General features: G+C 40.0%; 1 protein-coding gene across 2 annotated transcripts in view; it reads right to left on the reverse strand.

The window, feature by feature from the left end:
• trpm3 (transient receptor potential cation channel, subfamily M, member 3) overlaps positions 1-17,899 on the reverse strand; it is a 971,875-nt gene that overhangs the window by 95,458 nt on the left and 858,518 nt on the right. The window contains exons 10-12 of one of the 2 annotated variants that reach the window (XM_051927388.1): positions 7,031-7,131; positions 4,000-4,134; positions 1,167-1,217 (exon numbers count right to left, since the gene is read on the reverse strand). In XM_051927388.1, coding sequence (XP_051783348.1) covers positions 1,167-1,217; positions 4,000-4,134; positions 7,031-7,131 — 287 coding nt within the window. Of the gene's footprint in view, positions 1-1,166; positions 1,218-3,999; positions 4,135-6,920; positions 7,132-17,899 lie in introns of those variants that run through there. The other variant, XM_051927386.1, reaches the window with a different exon arrangement.

Below are 17,899 nucleotides of genomic sequence, written 5' to 3' on the forward strand. Positions count from 1 at the left end.
ACCCCTGGTTTAGATGGATGGCCTATCCTCATCAAAAGTGTTCTAATGTTCTAATATCATATTACTATTTAAAGATTTGTTAGTTTTTAACTCATGTCATCAATGATAGCTGATGATGAAAATAGTCGCCAATGAAGTTTGTTATCAGTTTGTTGCCTTGTTAAATATTACACACTAATGTCACTTCATTGACCAAAGGTAACATTAATCACATTTTGAGATTGACAGAAACAGTGGATGTAAACTTGGTGTTGAGTCAAAGACCAAAGAACTCAAAAGTCTGGAGTCATTTAAACTTTGCATCTTGTGAAAAATCTACGCTTTGCAAGATTTGCAAAAATTTATGGCACTTGTACAGCGGCACATCTATGATGTACGGCCATCTGAAAAGAAAACACCTGTAGGTTGGTGATCCATTATTATTATTAGTAGTATTATTGTTGTTGTTATTATCCCTCTTTCACTCACTCACACTTGCAGTCTCACTGTCATTTTCTACTGTAATCCATGCAGATGAAACTGTTACTAAAACTTTTTTAAGATGCAACTACTCAAAACCAGCCCATGCAGCTACCTTTTCATGAAAGTCATACTCACTCAATATTTTTTCTTTTGGTAGACTCCTAAACTCTAGATTAGAATTTTGTGTGTGTGTAATTTCTCAAAGCATTGCAAGGGTCTGATCATTGTGTAAATTTCCTGTTACTATCTCTGCTGGGCAGTTTGCTAACTGTCTAGAATTTCTAAATCATCCCACTTATTGTAAAATGTTTCAGATTACCGCCCTTCCCAGAGTTATTAGCAGCAACAATTGTTTTCTGAGGTCACAGTAGATGTCTTTTGTCCTTGACATAATGTTACCACAAACCTTAATGCTTCAGACCAAAATACTACAAATTCTGCTTTTAAATGTAGGTGGCAGTACTTTAAGATCATTAAGTGCACATGGTATTTAAAAAAATATCATTATATAACCATGCATAACTGATTGTTCCTTTGTCTCATTTCCTACAAAAAATCTCGTTAAAGGAGGCTCACTACAAAACTCAAAAGCAGTCATCATAAAATACAAAATATGAAAGGTATCCACAGAACAATCTAATAAAGCATGTGGTAAATACCATAACCTACCGTTAATTATACCATTAAGAAGAGATAAAACTTACCTTTTTCACATCTCTAACAAGATGATATAAAGTATTTGAGGGACCATGTCTCTAAACAAAGAAACAAAAATAAACTATATAAAGAACACAGTGAAAATAAATGAAATAACAAAAACAATTATGTATATAGTATATAAATTTATGCATACTGTATTTGAATTAGAAATATTTTAGGGAAAATATCAATCCATTTATTCTTATAACCCATTTAGTCCAATTCGAGCTTGTGATCAAGAATTATTCCTGGATAGTCTGTTACAGGGTGCATCCATAGCCACTCTCACTAATTGAAGGCCATTTTAGAGAACCAGTTAACCTAACCAACATCCATCCATCCATCCATTTTCCAACCCGCTGAATCCGAACACAGGGTCATGGGGTCTGCTGGAGCCAATCCCAGCCAACACAGGGCACAAGGCAGGAACCAATCCCGGGCAGGGTGCCAACCCACCGCAGGACACACACAAACACACCCACACACCAAGCACACACTTGGGCCAATTTAGAATCGCCAATCCACCTAACCTGCATGTCTTTGGACTGTGGGAGGAAACCGGAGCGCCTGGAAGAAATCCACGCAGACACGGGGAGAACATGCAAACTCCACGCAGGGAGGACCTGGGAAGCGAAACCAGGTCTCCTAACTGCGAGGCAGCAGCGCTACCACTGCGCCACCGTGCTGCCCCCTAACCAACATGCCCATTGAATAGATAAAATCTATGGCATGGCAAAGACAGGCAAGCTGCACACAATAGCTGACCTAAAAATTTAACACAGACCACTGCAGCCACAAGACCGCAATGTTATCCACTCTGTAACCACACTATTCATACGATATTATAAAATTTATATATATGTTGCAGGTTCATACATGTTTCTGGGCACAAGAAGCAGAAATATAGGACAGCTCCAGCAGCTAAAGCAATAAGCTAATAAGAACTAGCAAAAGACCGAGGCAGTAGGCTCACCTGCTATAAATATGCTGCATCCCTTGTATGACTTTCTCACAATTATTATTGTCAGGATAACCAACAATACTGTATGAGTAGGGCCAAGAAAAGAGTGTGTGTAGGAGGAGCAGTATCAGGAAGGTGTGATTAAAAGTCAAAAAATGAATTTGGGAAATAGTCCTGCATGACAGTATCCTCTTCATAAATCATGAGTTCATGTGCAAGAATTGTGCAGGCAATAAGGAAGGATATGTGATTAAATGAACAGCACTAAATATAAAGTTATCTTTAAAATAACATTACTCATAATATTAATAAAATTGACAATACAAAAACAGCAGGATCCAATGTAAACAGATAGGGACCTGAAGAATGTCTTTAATAGTAATATAAACAGTCACCTTTAGACAGAAAATCATGTGAGTCAATGCGTGTTTGCCTTATGTCTTTGTTCCAGTATCGGCTAAACAATCAGCTAACTACGGATGGGTCTGAACAGCAATAACATACATCATTGTGCCAAAACTGGCTAAAGATGGTAATGGTTGACAACCAAAATGACCATATAACAATGATGGCCATTTTATGATGCCTGTAGGTGTAAACATATAAGTAATTTAGCAAAAATAAGGGTAAAAGAAGTCTAGCAAGAGACGTTGTGCCACAAGTGCTACAAATAATTGTAAACAGTAATTATGCCCGGTGACCTTTATGAGACTGGTATAGGAAGTGGCCAAAAACTGTTTCTGTCATTTACTCAACATCCAAACTTAGAAGGTGTAAAGGAAATGTTTTCTCAGGCAAGTCCTTAATAAAGTATTCTGCAAATAAATGTAAAAGCTACTGTTTACACTTAGGTCCTGTTCAAGCTTTACCTCCATCAAAGTTAAGTCTGGTTAGAAGCAAAGCACAGCCATTAATTTTTTTCTCAGATTCTTTCATTTGTAAAAGTAAATAAGTAAATATGTGCATTTTTACAGTGGTTATACAGCTGAGATTTAGTGATATACGTGTTTTTGTAAAGGCATAGCACAGCCAATAGGGGGAGAGGTTGCTCATCTCTAATACATAATGCATTTGCTGATGTAAAACGTTTCATTACTTTTCTTGTTATTAATAAGAATATATTTTTCACTCATCTGTAACTCTTAATATGTAAGAGATACACAAAACACAGTAGGCATGACATAACATTTAAATGAGGTTATGGAATGGTGCATAGTGTGGCAAAATATGATCCGATTGGGACCTTCCACCTTGGCACATTTAAGTCTGAGGTTTCATGGTGTTCTCTTCAAATTCTCTTTCAAATATTCAGTTCAATTCAATTCCATTTTTATTGTCTCAAAAGGGAAACCTGGTTTATCAGCAAGTAGTAAGAAGAGACCACAACATAACAATAAAAATATATCACAAAGAACGCAACCATTAAAGGTAAACTTAGTAAAAATACATATAATATAGCAGTGAGCATTATACTTGTGGTGAAACATTAGATCAAACATATTACACATAATTATCAGACCAACATTTAGACTTGATTAAGGCAGAAGCTAACTGTTCATTTTATGATTTAAGCCTGATGATCATTAAAATGTAACTTATTTCAAAGATTAGCAGTTAGAATAAAAGAATATTTGAATCGGTTGCTTTTTAACTTTGGAGCCTTGAACCTGTTACCTAATGGCAACAATTGGAATTAAGAATGTAGTGGATGAGTTCTGTCTGATGGAATACACTGTGCTTTCCGTAATACTTGCTTGTTAAACAGGTCTGTGAGATATGTCTGTTGAGAACTTGTTACTTTACTATTTTTATTATTGCTAGGAAAGTTGTCTTTGTGGCTAATTTTAATGATGTAGAGCTAATTACTTCAACACTACCGTGTTATACAGTTCCTCAAGTCTGGAGATGGTGAGAAAGCGATGCATGCTGACTCCATTCTCTATTAGCAGCTTGACAAAATCCACTCTGTCTAACACTAAGGCATCCAGCATTGACTGCTCCAGGGACCCAACCTGCAAAAGTAACAAAAATATTTAAATTTCACATGTTTTAGAGAAAAGCCAAGCAAAATGACACCTTTTATTGGCTAACTAGAAAGATTACAATATGCAAGCTTTCGAGGCAACTCAGGCCCCTTCTTCAGGCAAGATGTAATCGATTACATCTTGCCTGAAGAAGGGGCCTGAGTTGCCTCGAAAGCTTGCATATTGTAATCTTTCTAGTTAGCCAATAAAAGGTGTCATTTTGCTTGGCTTTTCTCTACATTCATAATGGCTAACACGGTACAACACCCTAGTACATGTTTTAGGAATAATACTTCACAAATAAGCCAAACACATTAACTACAGTATTTAAGAAATTAAACAAAAATGTAAAATAAATAAAGAATTAGGTAAAAATTGCAGTTGTTAATGTATTAGTATGTTTTTCCCAACTGGCCAGGAGCAGAGTCTCAACCTAGATAGAGTTCCATAAGAAGCTTCCATAGGAGAAACCCAAAGTGGCATTGACAGTTTCTTTATGCCATTTTGCTAAAGTAGGTAGAGGGTGACCCATCACCATGTAATTGGAACCTCCAGGGGTATTAGAGGAGGAAATAAATCATGCAGTGTTTCCTGAGAACCATAGAAGACAGGTGATGCTGCAGATTCTAGGAGTACTTGACTGTCTATTTAGAGAGTTGAAAGTCATATAACACTGGCACCTCGCTTCACACAATGACAAGGTCCCTAGCTGCAGAGGTTTGGATCAGGATGGTCATTTAAAAGGGAGACAAAATATCTCTCCCAATGAACTCCTAGGTAGCTGTATATGTTGGTTGATTGGGATGAGTAGGAAAGTGTGTCCCTTTTCAAAGGCTATGGGATACTGAACAGTTTAGAGCCTTTAACTGCCAATCCTAAGTGTGTTTTATGTTACACCCAAGGTTTTTTCCCTATTTTCTGTTTATTTTCTCCTTTGTTGTTATTTTTGTTGTTTTTTGAATTACTATTTTAATGTGTTTTTGTTTTCATGTAATTTTCATTAATAGCGATATGTTTAGTATGTAAGTATTTTATATTTAAGTTGATTGAATATGTTCCTTGCATTCAAGTTTATCTAATCTAATCTAATCTAATCTGTTCCATGGGTGAAACCACAAGAGGTTGGGCCACACCATGGCATCACCTTTGAGGGACCACAAACCACCTTCATTTATATTGAGATGGAAGAAACGGATACTCTCAGTGTCTCCTTGAAGTTTGTGGAATAAAGATTCATTGTATTACTAAATTCTATGGGTTTTTTTCTACCGATTATTGGATTTTGCAGTTGGTTTTGGAATTCTTTGTATTTGATTACATATTCAGGCATATGTTTCACTAATTTTCTTGCCTTTTTATTGTTTTTTCTTTTATTTTTCATTTTATGTGAATAAACTCTTCATTCTTGAAGATACATTGTTGGCCTTGTACTGTAAGCCAGAGATTTTATGTTTTTTTCTCCCTTTAAGGGCCTTTTAGTATTTTTAGCAAATTTTGAAGTATCTTCACAGTTTTTAAAGCCAGTGCTCCACTATAGGCCTGAGCAGGCCTGAAAGCCTGCCTTTGAGTATGCCTTGCTTAGGCCTGTTTCTGAGGCTGACCAGTAAAGTCCTGGTCTGGTTTTAGTTTATTTTGAAGCCTGTTCACCCCTTTTTACCATTTTGTGTTGCTACATCACAACACTTTGAAGATGAGTGTCTAAATATACAGTAAGTTGGTTTAGAGTTAGATAAATATAATGTAACATGTCTGTCATTAATTTGTACATCTTAAAGGTATTACTGGTGGGTCTTGGGTTACAAATAAGTTCCACTCCTGATGTTATTCATAACCTAATTTTGTATGAAAGTCTGAAAAATGCCTGTGAATGAGAAAATCAGCCAAAATGCATACTTCTTTATTATTAATTTATAGAAAAATGTTTTGAACATGATCTAGTGAAAAAATATTACTGTACTATAAATCATAACACACAAATAATTTATACTGGAAGTTTGGACCACAGCTATGTATAGAATGTCATGAATATGCTTAAACATCCTACAGTTTTTGATAATAATACAGTACCATAAGGCTTAATGATGACATGAAAATCCAGCACTAACTAATATTGTTAGACAGTGTCTCCATTGAGGTATCACAACACAGCGGTTCTGTGTATGACATTTTGAGATGGCATTATGGACTGGTGAACAGTAACACCTGCCATGTTCAGTACCTAGAAAATGCAATGGGAGCCTAGCTTGAACACTGCAGTAGAGTTTAAGGACACCCGGTAGATTGCATGAACTTGGTGATCCTGTAATCAAACTGAGCTGCCCAAACTGTTGGAGACACCACAGCAGGGTATTAAGCTGCTTCTGGACAGAGTTCTTTGATTGTAAATCAGGGACATGTCTCACTTGTGATAGGAGTATACTGAAGGTCAGAACTAAGGAATAAAGAGAAAGACATAAGATAAAAAGGAGTCTTTGGCTGTAGTACTTATGAGTTTGTCAAGTGGGTTGCCAGCCATCGAGCCAGACAGGGCATATACTTACAAAGGCATGTCCAGAAACTTGGCAGATTGTGTTTTTTTTTTTTATTTATTTATTCATTTTAGTACTTTGCAAATTATTTTTGAGTTAGTCCCTTTTCTGTGATTTATAAAAGAGTAAGCATACCATTTATTATAGACTTCGGTCTCTTATTAGGCATTACTTTGGGAGAGGAAAAGGCCCAGGCTCTACATTTTAAGTGTATCTCAGTGTGTATCTTATTTTTAAGTTGTTGAAAATTATCCTCATTACAATTGGTTAGAAAAAATAATACTATTCATGGTACATGTTATATATGAATTTTTAAAGATAACTTTTATTAAAAAAGGTAAAACAAAATACAATACCGGCCACTGTTGCCCATAAATAAAGATCTGACTCCGTGCAATGTCGACTCTGTTCCAGGCCAAAGCTAAACTTAGCTGGTCAGGAGCTGATGCATTGGCACCTGATACAAGAATTTTAAGAAAAAAGGAAATAAGAGAGTCATACTGATATAAATTAGCCATGTTCATACTGAGCAGAGCAAACAATAATATTCTCATTCATTTAATAGCTTAATGAGTCCTCATGTAAGATATCTTATTGTAGTAAAATTGGTGTTCACTCATGTATATCATCAGATTCAAACATATCGATTAGAGTAAGCATGAAAAGACAAGATTCAAGATTCAATGATGGTTTTAACAGCAAATGTCTCTGCAGCTTTTAATGCAGCATTTTTTAAAGCAATACAGTTTACCCTGCTAAATGATTTAAAAGTTTTCACAATAGACTTAAATATGTAGAAGGTCAGTGTGTATTTATTCATCCACCTTGTACTGTATGTACTGTATCATATGTTTAATATGTAACATACAGTAACAGTTTCAGATTTAACCAGAGAAGTCATTGCTTTTAAAATCTGTATTGTTAATGCAGAATGACCATCAAGCTTCATCCTAATGTAATTCTTTGGAAAATAAAAATATATTTTCATTAATAAAAAAAATCCCAAATTTTCTGTTTTATCATACAAATCCATGCAAGTCTCACATAAAAGTCCTCATTATAATAATGGTATCTTGATCCAGTTACCTAATAAAATGATGGTACAGTAATGCAGGTTTTACGTCAGTTGAATTTAAAATATTTTTGCCTTGCAACTGACATGTAGATGCTTAGTGTGTTGGTTTTATAGCCTTAATAAAATAAAGGTATCTTCAGAATATGGCAAAGTATATAATATTTGGAATTATCACAATAGTATTTACGCATTAACAAACCAGAAGATGATAACTTACACCAATACATATCCAAAATCACAACTTCAACTGTACCCCAATAAGTACAAGTCATCGCTAATATACTAACAACCCAATAGAGCTTCACTCACTCAGAATATGGAATCAATGTAGGAAGTATTTTAAGATAGAGAAGCTTTTATCTGTGGCACCTCTGCACAAGAACCACCTTTTTCCACTCTCTCAAATGTACGCAGTTTTTAATATCTGGAAAACATTCGGGATTAAATCACTTAAAGATCTGTACATTGTGGCAGATGGCCGGATCCCATACCTGGCCGGGACGCCCCTTTGACACTGGATCTGGGGGAGCAGCCATGGGATGCACACTACATCCCCTGGAACGCGTGGTGGCAGCCCTCATGGGTTACATCGGGGCCACAGGCGTGGGACTTCAGGGCTTAGCCATGTTGGGCTCCATGGCCACCATCACGAGGAGCTACACAGTTTAATGAGTCTGTGTAGACTGGAATGCAGCCGGGGGGGCGCTATAAGAGGGGCCTGCAGCCACTCCTCGGGACGCGCCAGAGTCGGGAGGAAGAGGAGGACAAAGCTGCCTGGGAGGAGTGGAAGAAGAAGAGAGTGATTTTTGTGGGTGTTTTTCTTTGGTTGTGTGTTTTGGGACTGTGTAGGGCCTGTTAGACACAGGGAAGATGTGTCCCACAGCTGAAGACTTGCCCCACGTTTCATTTTCATGTGCCTCCGGTGTCAGTCTGTGTCGGGTCGGTGCCAACCAAGCACTTCTGCCACAACACAGACAAAGTCTTTGCATTAAACAAACAATTACACTCTAAATTTAACTTTCCAGCAACACATTTCTTTCATTATCTTCAAATTAGAAACTTTGTTAAACAAAGTTCCCTCACCTCCCACCTACCTCTATTTCGAAAGAAATATTGATCAGTCTTAAGGACTCAGACAGCTTTTCCATAATATATAAAAACATTTTAAAGTCCTTCCCAGAGTACAGTGGGAAAAGGATCTCGCACTCAACATTTCGGAAAAGGAGTGGAAGGTAGCAATGCACAGAATTCACTCGAGTGCCATATTCAACTTAAAATAATATATCAAGTGCATCTGTCTCGTTTAAAGTTGTTACCTCTTATTATTTCAATTTCTTTCTCTAGAGCATGCATTTTACACCTAGTTGTCCTTTAATTCAGTAACCCTGCTTTTCCAATGAAATTTATTGCCCAATCATTAAAAACATCAAATATGCAGACAAGGCCATTTGTTTGTTGTGTATGTCTAAAAGTGAGCAATAGAAAGGACTAAAGAGGTTTTAAATATGGCATTGGCAGTAGGTGTCAGACATGTTCACATGATTATATCATAAACAGTAACCCAGCTGGAGTTTTCAGACACTACATTGACACACGTGTATTAGGAATAGCTGGCAACTCGAAAAACACCAAGCCCAAGGTGGTCCTTACGAATACAATTTGAATGGAAGTACAAAGTTTTCAATTAATATCAAACACTAGAAGTGCATACTATAATTATATGGATCAAGGATGCGTAGTTGGTCCTTTATCAAAGCTGACAAAGGCAAATTGTAAAAAGTTCCAAAATACATTGTAAGTGTTTGTTGAGGCACCACATTATTTCAAGTGATGCCTGAACATTAGTAGATTTAGAGTAGTTTGGATAGTTGTGGAAAGCCAATTCCACAATTTGCAAGCAAGAATTGAGAAGCATTGTCCAGTTTTAGAATGTCTTTGGTACATGGCAGAGAATTTAGCTTAATGACATGGTCTCCGTTATCGGCCAAATCAAGCGTTTTTGGCACCATATAGAATGAGGTATTTGGAGCTGAGCCACCATGTAGAGTTCATGCCTCAATACATCTTTTAAGAAGAAACATGGGACACATGAATATGAGAAAAAATAGTGAATAAAAGTAAATCTCTTCACCCAAAATGCTATGTATTTTAAGAAAAACATGGCATATACTCTTCTGTAGAATTTTTTTACAAGATTATACTCAGAGGAGCTTGTTAGATGGGCATCTGTAAATGGTAGCTCTATGGGGGACAAAAATAGAAATGCACCTCTGAGCTTTATGTGCTTCAGTGTCATAGCTTTCCCCATTTGTTAGCTGAGCCCCACAGAGTGAATCTGTCAGCTGTGTCATGTTTTCTGGCCTTGACTGCAATAAACTGACTTCCAGAATTTATATACTAACATTTAATGGCAGCATTCACAATGGTCTACACTAATTAAATGAAAACATAAAACTTTTGGTTCATGTTTTCCACTGTTACACTGTGCAAAACTGACAAGAAAACACCTGCTGTAAAGTTACAGAAAATTTGTATTCTCTCAAAATTTTACTTTGCAATTTCTCTTTGGCATTTTGATCAAAATTGTATGAAGAGTAAACCATTGAGAAGTCACTGAAAAATATATTTTAAAACAAAGACATTTACAGTATTATTTAAGAGGTGAAAAGCCCAGTACGTTACATTATATCAAGGGTGGGCAATGCCAGTCCTGGAGGGCCAAAGTGGGTGTTGGTTTTTGTTCTAACCCAGCTTCTTAATGAGAAATCAATTATTGCTGATTAAGCACTTATTGCTCAAGTGACATTTTGATGCTTCATTTTAGTGGTCTTGCTTGTTAAGGGTTCCCACCCATAATTGCTTATTTCTGTCTTGATCATCTGCAGTCACTGTTTTTAATGGCTCCTATCCACATTACTAACCGAGAATGGTAAACCGGATGGACGCAGGGACATCCGGCAATGGGCCGTGGCCGCAAAAGACGTACTGCGCAGGCGCCCCACAAATACCCCCCCCCCCCCCCCCCCCCCGCAAGCAACGGGAACCGAATGGAATGCAACGTAAAATAAGAAATGAGGCGTCGTGCACACAAAAAAGGAGTCAGACCACAGAAAAAAGGAGTCAGACGCCGTTGCACAGGAAACGGGACGCACACAAAGAGGAGGATTCAACAAGCCCCTAGCACACAAAAAAAAAGAAGCCGCGAGCACCACACAAAGCCCATTGGACACGAAACGGGACAGACTACGGCCATAGCACACAAAACGTACATAAAAACGACGATTCAGAACCTCGACCACAGTAACATAAATAACAAATGACACACAAAGCCCCATTTCTAAATGAACCGTCCGTATTAAACATACGTCATCTCAACACGTTCACACTATGCAGCATAGGTAGATCTCATTACAATGAGGCACTATTAACCGTTCAACCGCAGAAAAGGCTCCATATTAACAGTGAGTGCGATCCTCCTTATTACTTATCCATATTTATCACGCTCAAGAACAAACAAGTCATGAATTCACGATCACGGGTACAAAACGATACGGCTCGGATAATGGGACCAAACACAATTCACACTATGCAGCATAGGTGGATCTCATTACAATGAGGCACTATTAACCGTTCAACCGCAGAAAAGGCTCCATATTAACAGTGACTGCGATCCTCCTTATTACTTATCCATATTTCTAACGCTGAAGAACAAACAATTCATGAATTCACGATCACGGGTACAAAACAATATGGCTCGGGTAACGGGACCAAACACACGAACCCGCATGAAAAAAAACAATACACATCGGCTCCAACGCGCTTCTGAAACTCTGGAAGAAAAAATGTCTCTGCTCCAAAAACGCAAAGCTCAACTAACACAGTTACAGAAACGAACCCAAATGGACAGACACACTGAACGTGGACGCATGCAGCGCGCGTCTCACAGTACTGCATCGAAACAGGCACGGGTTCAAAACGAAAAACCTCCCGTCTCAGACATACAGAAACGGCAGCGAAGGGACAAAATAAATAAACGTAGACGTCTACACCGCGCATCTGGACTGCCGGAAAACAAGCACGCAAGGCTCCAAACGACAGACACCTGCTAAACGCTTGTGCCAGTTAGCTGACAACGCGTTCAATAATGAGTCCACTATTCAGGAAAATTCATTGGGATTAATGAATGTCATTTGCAATCATTGTCATTCACTTAACTTCCCTGAAGAAACAACTGGCAATACAAGTAATGAATTTACACGTTGTTATCAAAAGGGTCAAATTAGACTGCCTCCTTTACATTCATATCCTGAATATCTACAGAAGCTTCTAACTAACGATGTACCTGAAAGTGAAATCTTTATGAACTGCATTAGATCCTACAAATCGGTATCCACTATGAACATTAACAGTGGCACTGCACATGACATCCGTCTTGCAAAACTGTTAATTATTGATGAATGTACAATGGCATCCACTCACTTACTCAACACCATTCATAAACTTCTACAAACGTTTATGAATAATAATATTCCCTTTGGAGGAAAGGTACTTTTATTAGGAGATTTTAGACAGTGCTTAGCTATTGTTCCACATGCCATGCACTCAGCTATTGTTCAGTGCACCTTAAAATACGCAGACAATTGGCATTGTTTTCAAAAGATACAGTTAGTACAAAACATGCGATGTCCAGATCCAGATCATAACAATTGGTTATTACAACTGGGAGATGGTACACTCACCAATACAGATAGACTTCACCCAGATATTATTACAATTCCTCAAGCCTTTATCTGCGACGACTTAGTTACAGACAGATTTGGAACAGCAATCTCATTAGACCAAATGCCCCTTTTAACACAACGCACTATATTATGTCCAAAAAATATTAATGTGGAAAACATAAATACCCAAGTCATTGCATTACTTCCTGGAGAGACACAACTCTTTCTAAGCTCTGACAAAGTTGACTCTGATCACGACAATAACCATCTTCATTGACCTTACAAGTTCTGACCTGGACTTACCTTTTACACTTGAACGGCGTGTACAAAGAAATTTTCCAATAAACCTTTACACTGTGCCACACACTTTATTGTTTGCTTTCTATTTGCATCATCTACACCTTCACACTATTCTATATCTCATTCATACATCACGCTCTTTGTCATTCCCAACACCAGGGGTTGGCGAGCGAAGCGAGCAGGGGGCGGAGCCCCCTAGTTTAGCAATAAGATACAAGTGACAAAGGAGCCAGCAGTTCTCCATCTAACTTGTTTCCATTTACACCTGTTTGGATTCATCATGCACTATTTGGTTTAATAAAACTGTCACACACGTGCGATTAGGAGGAAGCTGAGTGGACCAAGTGGAGGTAATTAGCCGCCAGGGCAAGGGTTGGCAGGGTGCGCTAAACCTACTTCTCTTATCTCTGCAGGCCAGATATGGGAAAACCTATCTGATTTAACATCAACAACGTTACTTCCAGTTCCGGCCCCAAGACTGATGTCAATTCCTGGTTCCGGCACCAAGAAAGACGTCACTTCCGGTTCTGACCTCAGATGGAATTACTTCTGGTTTTAGCCTATAAAACCGTCATCATCTCACAACTTAGGGCAGTTCAGTTTGGAACTCAACCAGAGCACATATTTGCTTATTTTATTACCCTTTTGCAGCTAGGGACAATATACGGGTAGCTGACCCAAACTTTTTCATGGGTTGAGACTCATTTTTTCACAATGGCATAGTTGGCAGGATGATGGCCTCCTTTTGGAACTGGAAGCCAACCCAAAACAGAGTCTCAACACACCCTTGTCCCAAACAGATGAAGAACGGTCAGGTAGGAGAGCTGGGGTTGGCGGTGTGTGTCAGGGGAATCTGGAGCATGTTATGACCTGGAAACCTCTAAGAAGAACATGGGACCGTAGGCAGGGGACCTACAGGTGAGGGCCAGGTTCAGAAAGGAACACAGTGGAGACTTACTATGGGATCCTGAGGATGGGGACCGAACCCAAAAACCCCAGAAAGGGAAAATCCTTTGCAAAAGGTTGGAGTGCCTCAGGTTGGCAGGCGAGGGATATAATGACCTGGGAATTTAACCCAGAAGAATCTTTCAAAGAACAGGCCTTGGCACTTTGGCATAAAGTCGGGTGTTGGCTAAGGCCAAATAAAAAGAATGCTCGACATATAGTCGAACAAGTGTCCTGTGCTTTATTAATAAATGACCTGCCTAAACTCGCCCAACTGACCTGGGGACAATCCTATAATAGTATGATCTCCTTGTTGGGGATCATTAAAAAACTTCGGGCGGAAACCAATTTGGGAGATCCGGAACAGAATCCCTGTGAACCCAGACAAAGCTGTGTCCCTGATTTGCAGTCCTATTCCTACATTGAGAACTATGCTTTGGTGAACTTGGATACACAGCGGAGGGCTCCGCCAGGTAACAAGGGGGTCTGCGAAGAGATACAGAGGGGGGGCAGTGTGTTCTGGCTAATCCTCTGGCCTTTTCACATACCGGAGTAGCGCTAGTCAATGGCCACAAGGTTGTATCTTTATCTGATTCTGGCAGTAACATTTCTATCTAGTGTTGCCGTGACAATGGCGCAAAGTAAAGACCATTCTAACCTGTATTCACGGGGACGTCTGATTGTACGAGTCCGCCATCTGTTACATCTGCCACGAAAAATGGCGGTGGTGTTACTCGAGAATCCTCTATTCCCCGTGATACTGGGTAGAGATTGGTCAGATAACAACTGCGGTATAACACTCACTGATCCCACAAGGGCACTAGGTCTGGCCATATACGCCAAAACAGCGTCCTCAGCTTCCTCCATGCCATGTTCACAGCCGGAAGAGAGTCAGGATTCAGCCTCTAACGATGATGTGGAGACAGCTGGGCTGTTGCAGTGCAACACGTCATCTTCAAGCACTGCTCCAGCTCAGACGGTAACCACGCTCCTTGAGGTTGGAACTGACCCTCTTACTCGTCTGCAGTTTCAATTTAGGCAGACTTCGGCTTCATTTAAAAGGGAGCAATGGAATGATAATTCCTTTAAATTTGCAAAAAATGCAGTAGTTTCAATAGATGGCTAACACACACTACATTCCATGCCACAGGGTTCCCACTTTGTGTTAAATAATGACCTTTTGTACCAGGTGGCAGAACACAAGTGGGAGGTACGGTCCCTCTTGTTAATTCCACAGTCTTACCAGCGACAAGTCTGTGAAATGGATTATACCCACCTACTGGGAGCCCATTTGGGCCCCAAAAAAACACTACAGTGGATTAAGCTCTGATTTTTTTGGCCTTGGATTAATGAGGATGTCCGCTGCTTTTGTATGACCAGTCCTAGGAAGGACCGTGCTCCGTTAGTCCCATTACCCTTAATTGACATCCCCTTTGAGAGAATCGGGGTCGACCTGGTGGGACCCCTAGAGCCGTTGGCCAGGAGTCATAAATATATAATGGTCCTGGTAGATTATGCTACCTGATATCCCAAAGGTGATCCCTTGCACTCAGCAACTTCAAAGTCTATTGCACGGGAGATGGTAGGGGTCTTTGCAAAAGTTGGCATCCCTAAAGAAATCCTGATGGTTCAAGGGACGCCTTTTACCTCAGAGATGTTCAGGGAGACCGCTAAGTTACTAAAAATAAAACATCGTAAGACCGCGGCATATCATCCTCAAACCAATGGTCTAGTCAAGAAGTTTAATCAAACCCTAAACAGATGCTACGTAAGGTAGTCAATGAGGATGGAAGGAACTGGGATCAGCTCCTCCCCCTTGTCATTTTTGCATATCAGGAAGTCCCACAAGCCTTCATGGGGTTTTCACCCTTTCAGTCATTATATGGATGACAATTCCAAGGTTTATTGGACATATTAAAGGAGGGCTGGGAGGAGGAGGCCCTCCCTCTACAAATATACTTGAATATATCGTGCAACTATGCGATAGATTTGCAAAAATTAGACCTATTCTAAAATATCACATGGAAAAGGCGCAAGCAGCCCAGGTCCATTGTTATAACCATGGTAAGCCCCTTTGGGAGTTACACCCGGTGGATTGAGTCATGGTATTGGTTCCTACCTTACACTCCAAATTACTGGCACATTGGCAAGGCCCGTATGAAGTTAAAGAGTGGAAGGGGCTGGTTGAGGCCCAGCAAGAGGATTTATCACATTAATTTGCTGAAACAGTGGAAGGAAAAGGATCCCGATCCCTCCTCTGGACAGCCCTGCTCACTCTTTGCTCATAAATTAAACTTTAACTTCAGTGATAATCCTACCCGCCTACAACGACAGGAGCTCGAAGCGGTTATCCTGTTTGTTGAGGAGGTAGTAAGTGAGATACCTTGACGAACCACCCTGGTTGAGCATGACATTGTGAGGAAACCTGGGGTAATAGTCCGAGAATGCCCATATTGACTTCCCGAAGCAAAAAAGGCAGAAGTGGAGCTGGAGATCAAACGAATGCTAGATCTAGGTGTGATAGAGGAAAGTTATAGTTCCTGGTCCAGTCCTATCATTTTGGTTGGAAAGCCTGACGGAAGTTGGAGGTTTTGCAATGGTTTCTGATAGCTTAACCAAGTCTCCCAATTCGATGCATATCCAATGCCGCAAGTGGACAACCTCCTTGAGCAACTAGGACAAGCTAAATTTTTGATTACCTTAGATATGACAAAGGGGTACTGGCAGGTTCCCTAAACAGACTCCGCAAAGGAAAAGACAGCATTTAGTACCCCTAGTGGCCACTGGCAGGATCATGTTCTTCCATTCAGATTACATGGGGGCACCTGCAACCTTCCAGTGTCTGGTGGACAAAGTGCTACTTCGATGATGACGTTGTCATCTATTCCAGCACCTGGAAAGAACACCTACAGCAGGTCCGACCTGTATTGCGGTTGCTAGTGGAAGCCAGTCTTTGTATTAATCCGAAGAAATGTTACTTTAGATTAGTTGAAGCCAAATATTTTGGTTACCTAGTGGGAGGGGGTATAGTACGGCCACAGTGCTCCAAAATAGATGCCATATTGAATTGGCCACATCTGAGGACCAAGAGGCAGGTACAGGGCTTTTTCAGCTTAGGGGGCTACTATCTCTGGTTTGTACCCTGTTTTTCTGAGAGAGCAACGCCCTTGACCAATCTTACAAGAAAGGGGAAACTGAATCATGTCGTATGGAATGATACAACAGAAGCTGCATTTAGTGACCTCAAACAGGCCCTTTTGTCAGCTCCAGTGTTGAAAGCACCTAACTTTTCTCTACCATTCATCCTCCAGATGGACGCTTCGGACACAGGCTTGTAGCCATGCTGAGCCAAAGCGTCGATGGAGTAGAACCTCTCGTAATGTACCTGAGTTGGAAACTGTTGGACCGTGAAACCAGGTATGCAGCAATGGAGCGGGAGGCTTTGGCAATTAAATGGGTGATTACTCAGCTGCGGTACTAGCTCTTGGGATGTGAGTTCACCCTGGTGACGGACCGTGCACCTTTACAGTTGGTGGCAATACACAGGGACTCGAACCCATGGGTCACAAGATGGTTTTTAGACCTACAGCCTTACGAGTTTTCTGTCATTTTTCGTTGAGGAGTACTACAAGCCAATGTCAATGCCCTTTCCCAGAGCCAGGACCTCACAGACAGGTATGCCTGACCCAATGGGTCTGGGCTGGGGGGGGCCGTGTCACACACTTTGTGATTAGGAGGAAGCTGAGTGGACCAAGTGGAGATTGAATACCTTCCAGACGGGGTGGCAGGGTGTGGTAAACCTACTTCTGTTATCTCTGCAGGCAAGATATGGGAAAACCTGATTTAACATCAACAGTGTCTCTTCTGGTTCCGGCGCCACGACTGAGGTCATTTCTAGTTCCGGCACCAAGAACAACATCACTTCTGGTTTCGGCTTTTAAAGCCACCATCATCTCACAACTCAAGGCAGTTCATTTTGGAACTCAACCAGAGCACATATTTGCTTATTTCATTATCCTTTTGCAGCCAGGGACAATATATGGGTGGCTACTCCAAACCTTTTTTTGTGTGTTGAGACCGATTCTTTCACAAAACACTTAAGAGAAAAATGTGACAGGCTGAAAATGATCCATTTTAGGCTTCAAATCATTTGAATGATATCCTTGGAAAGGAAAGAATCTATG

Source organism: Erpetoichthys calabaricus, chromosome 5 (assembly GCF_900747795.2).
Source record: "Erpetoichthys calabaricus chromosome 5, fErpCal1.3, whole genome shotgun sequence".
Classification (NCBI taxonomy): Eukaryota; Metazoa; Chordata; class Cladistia; order Polypteriformes; family Polypteridae; genus Erpetoichthys; species Erpetoichthys calabaricus.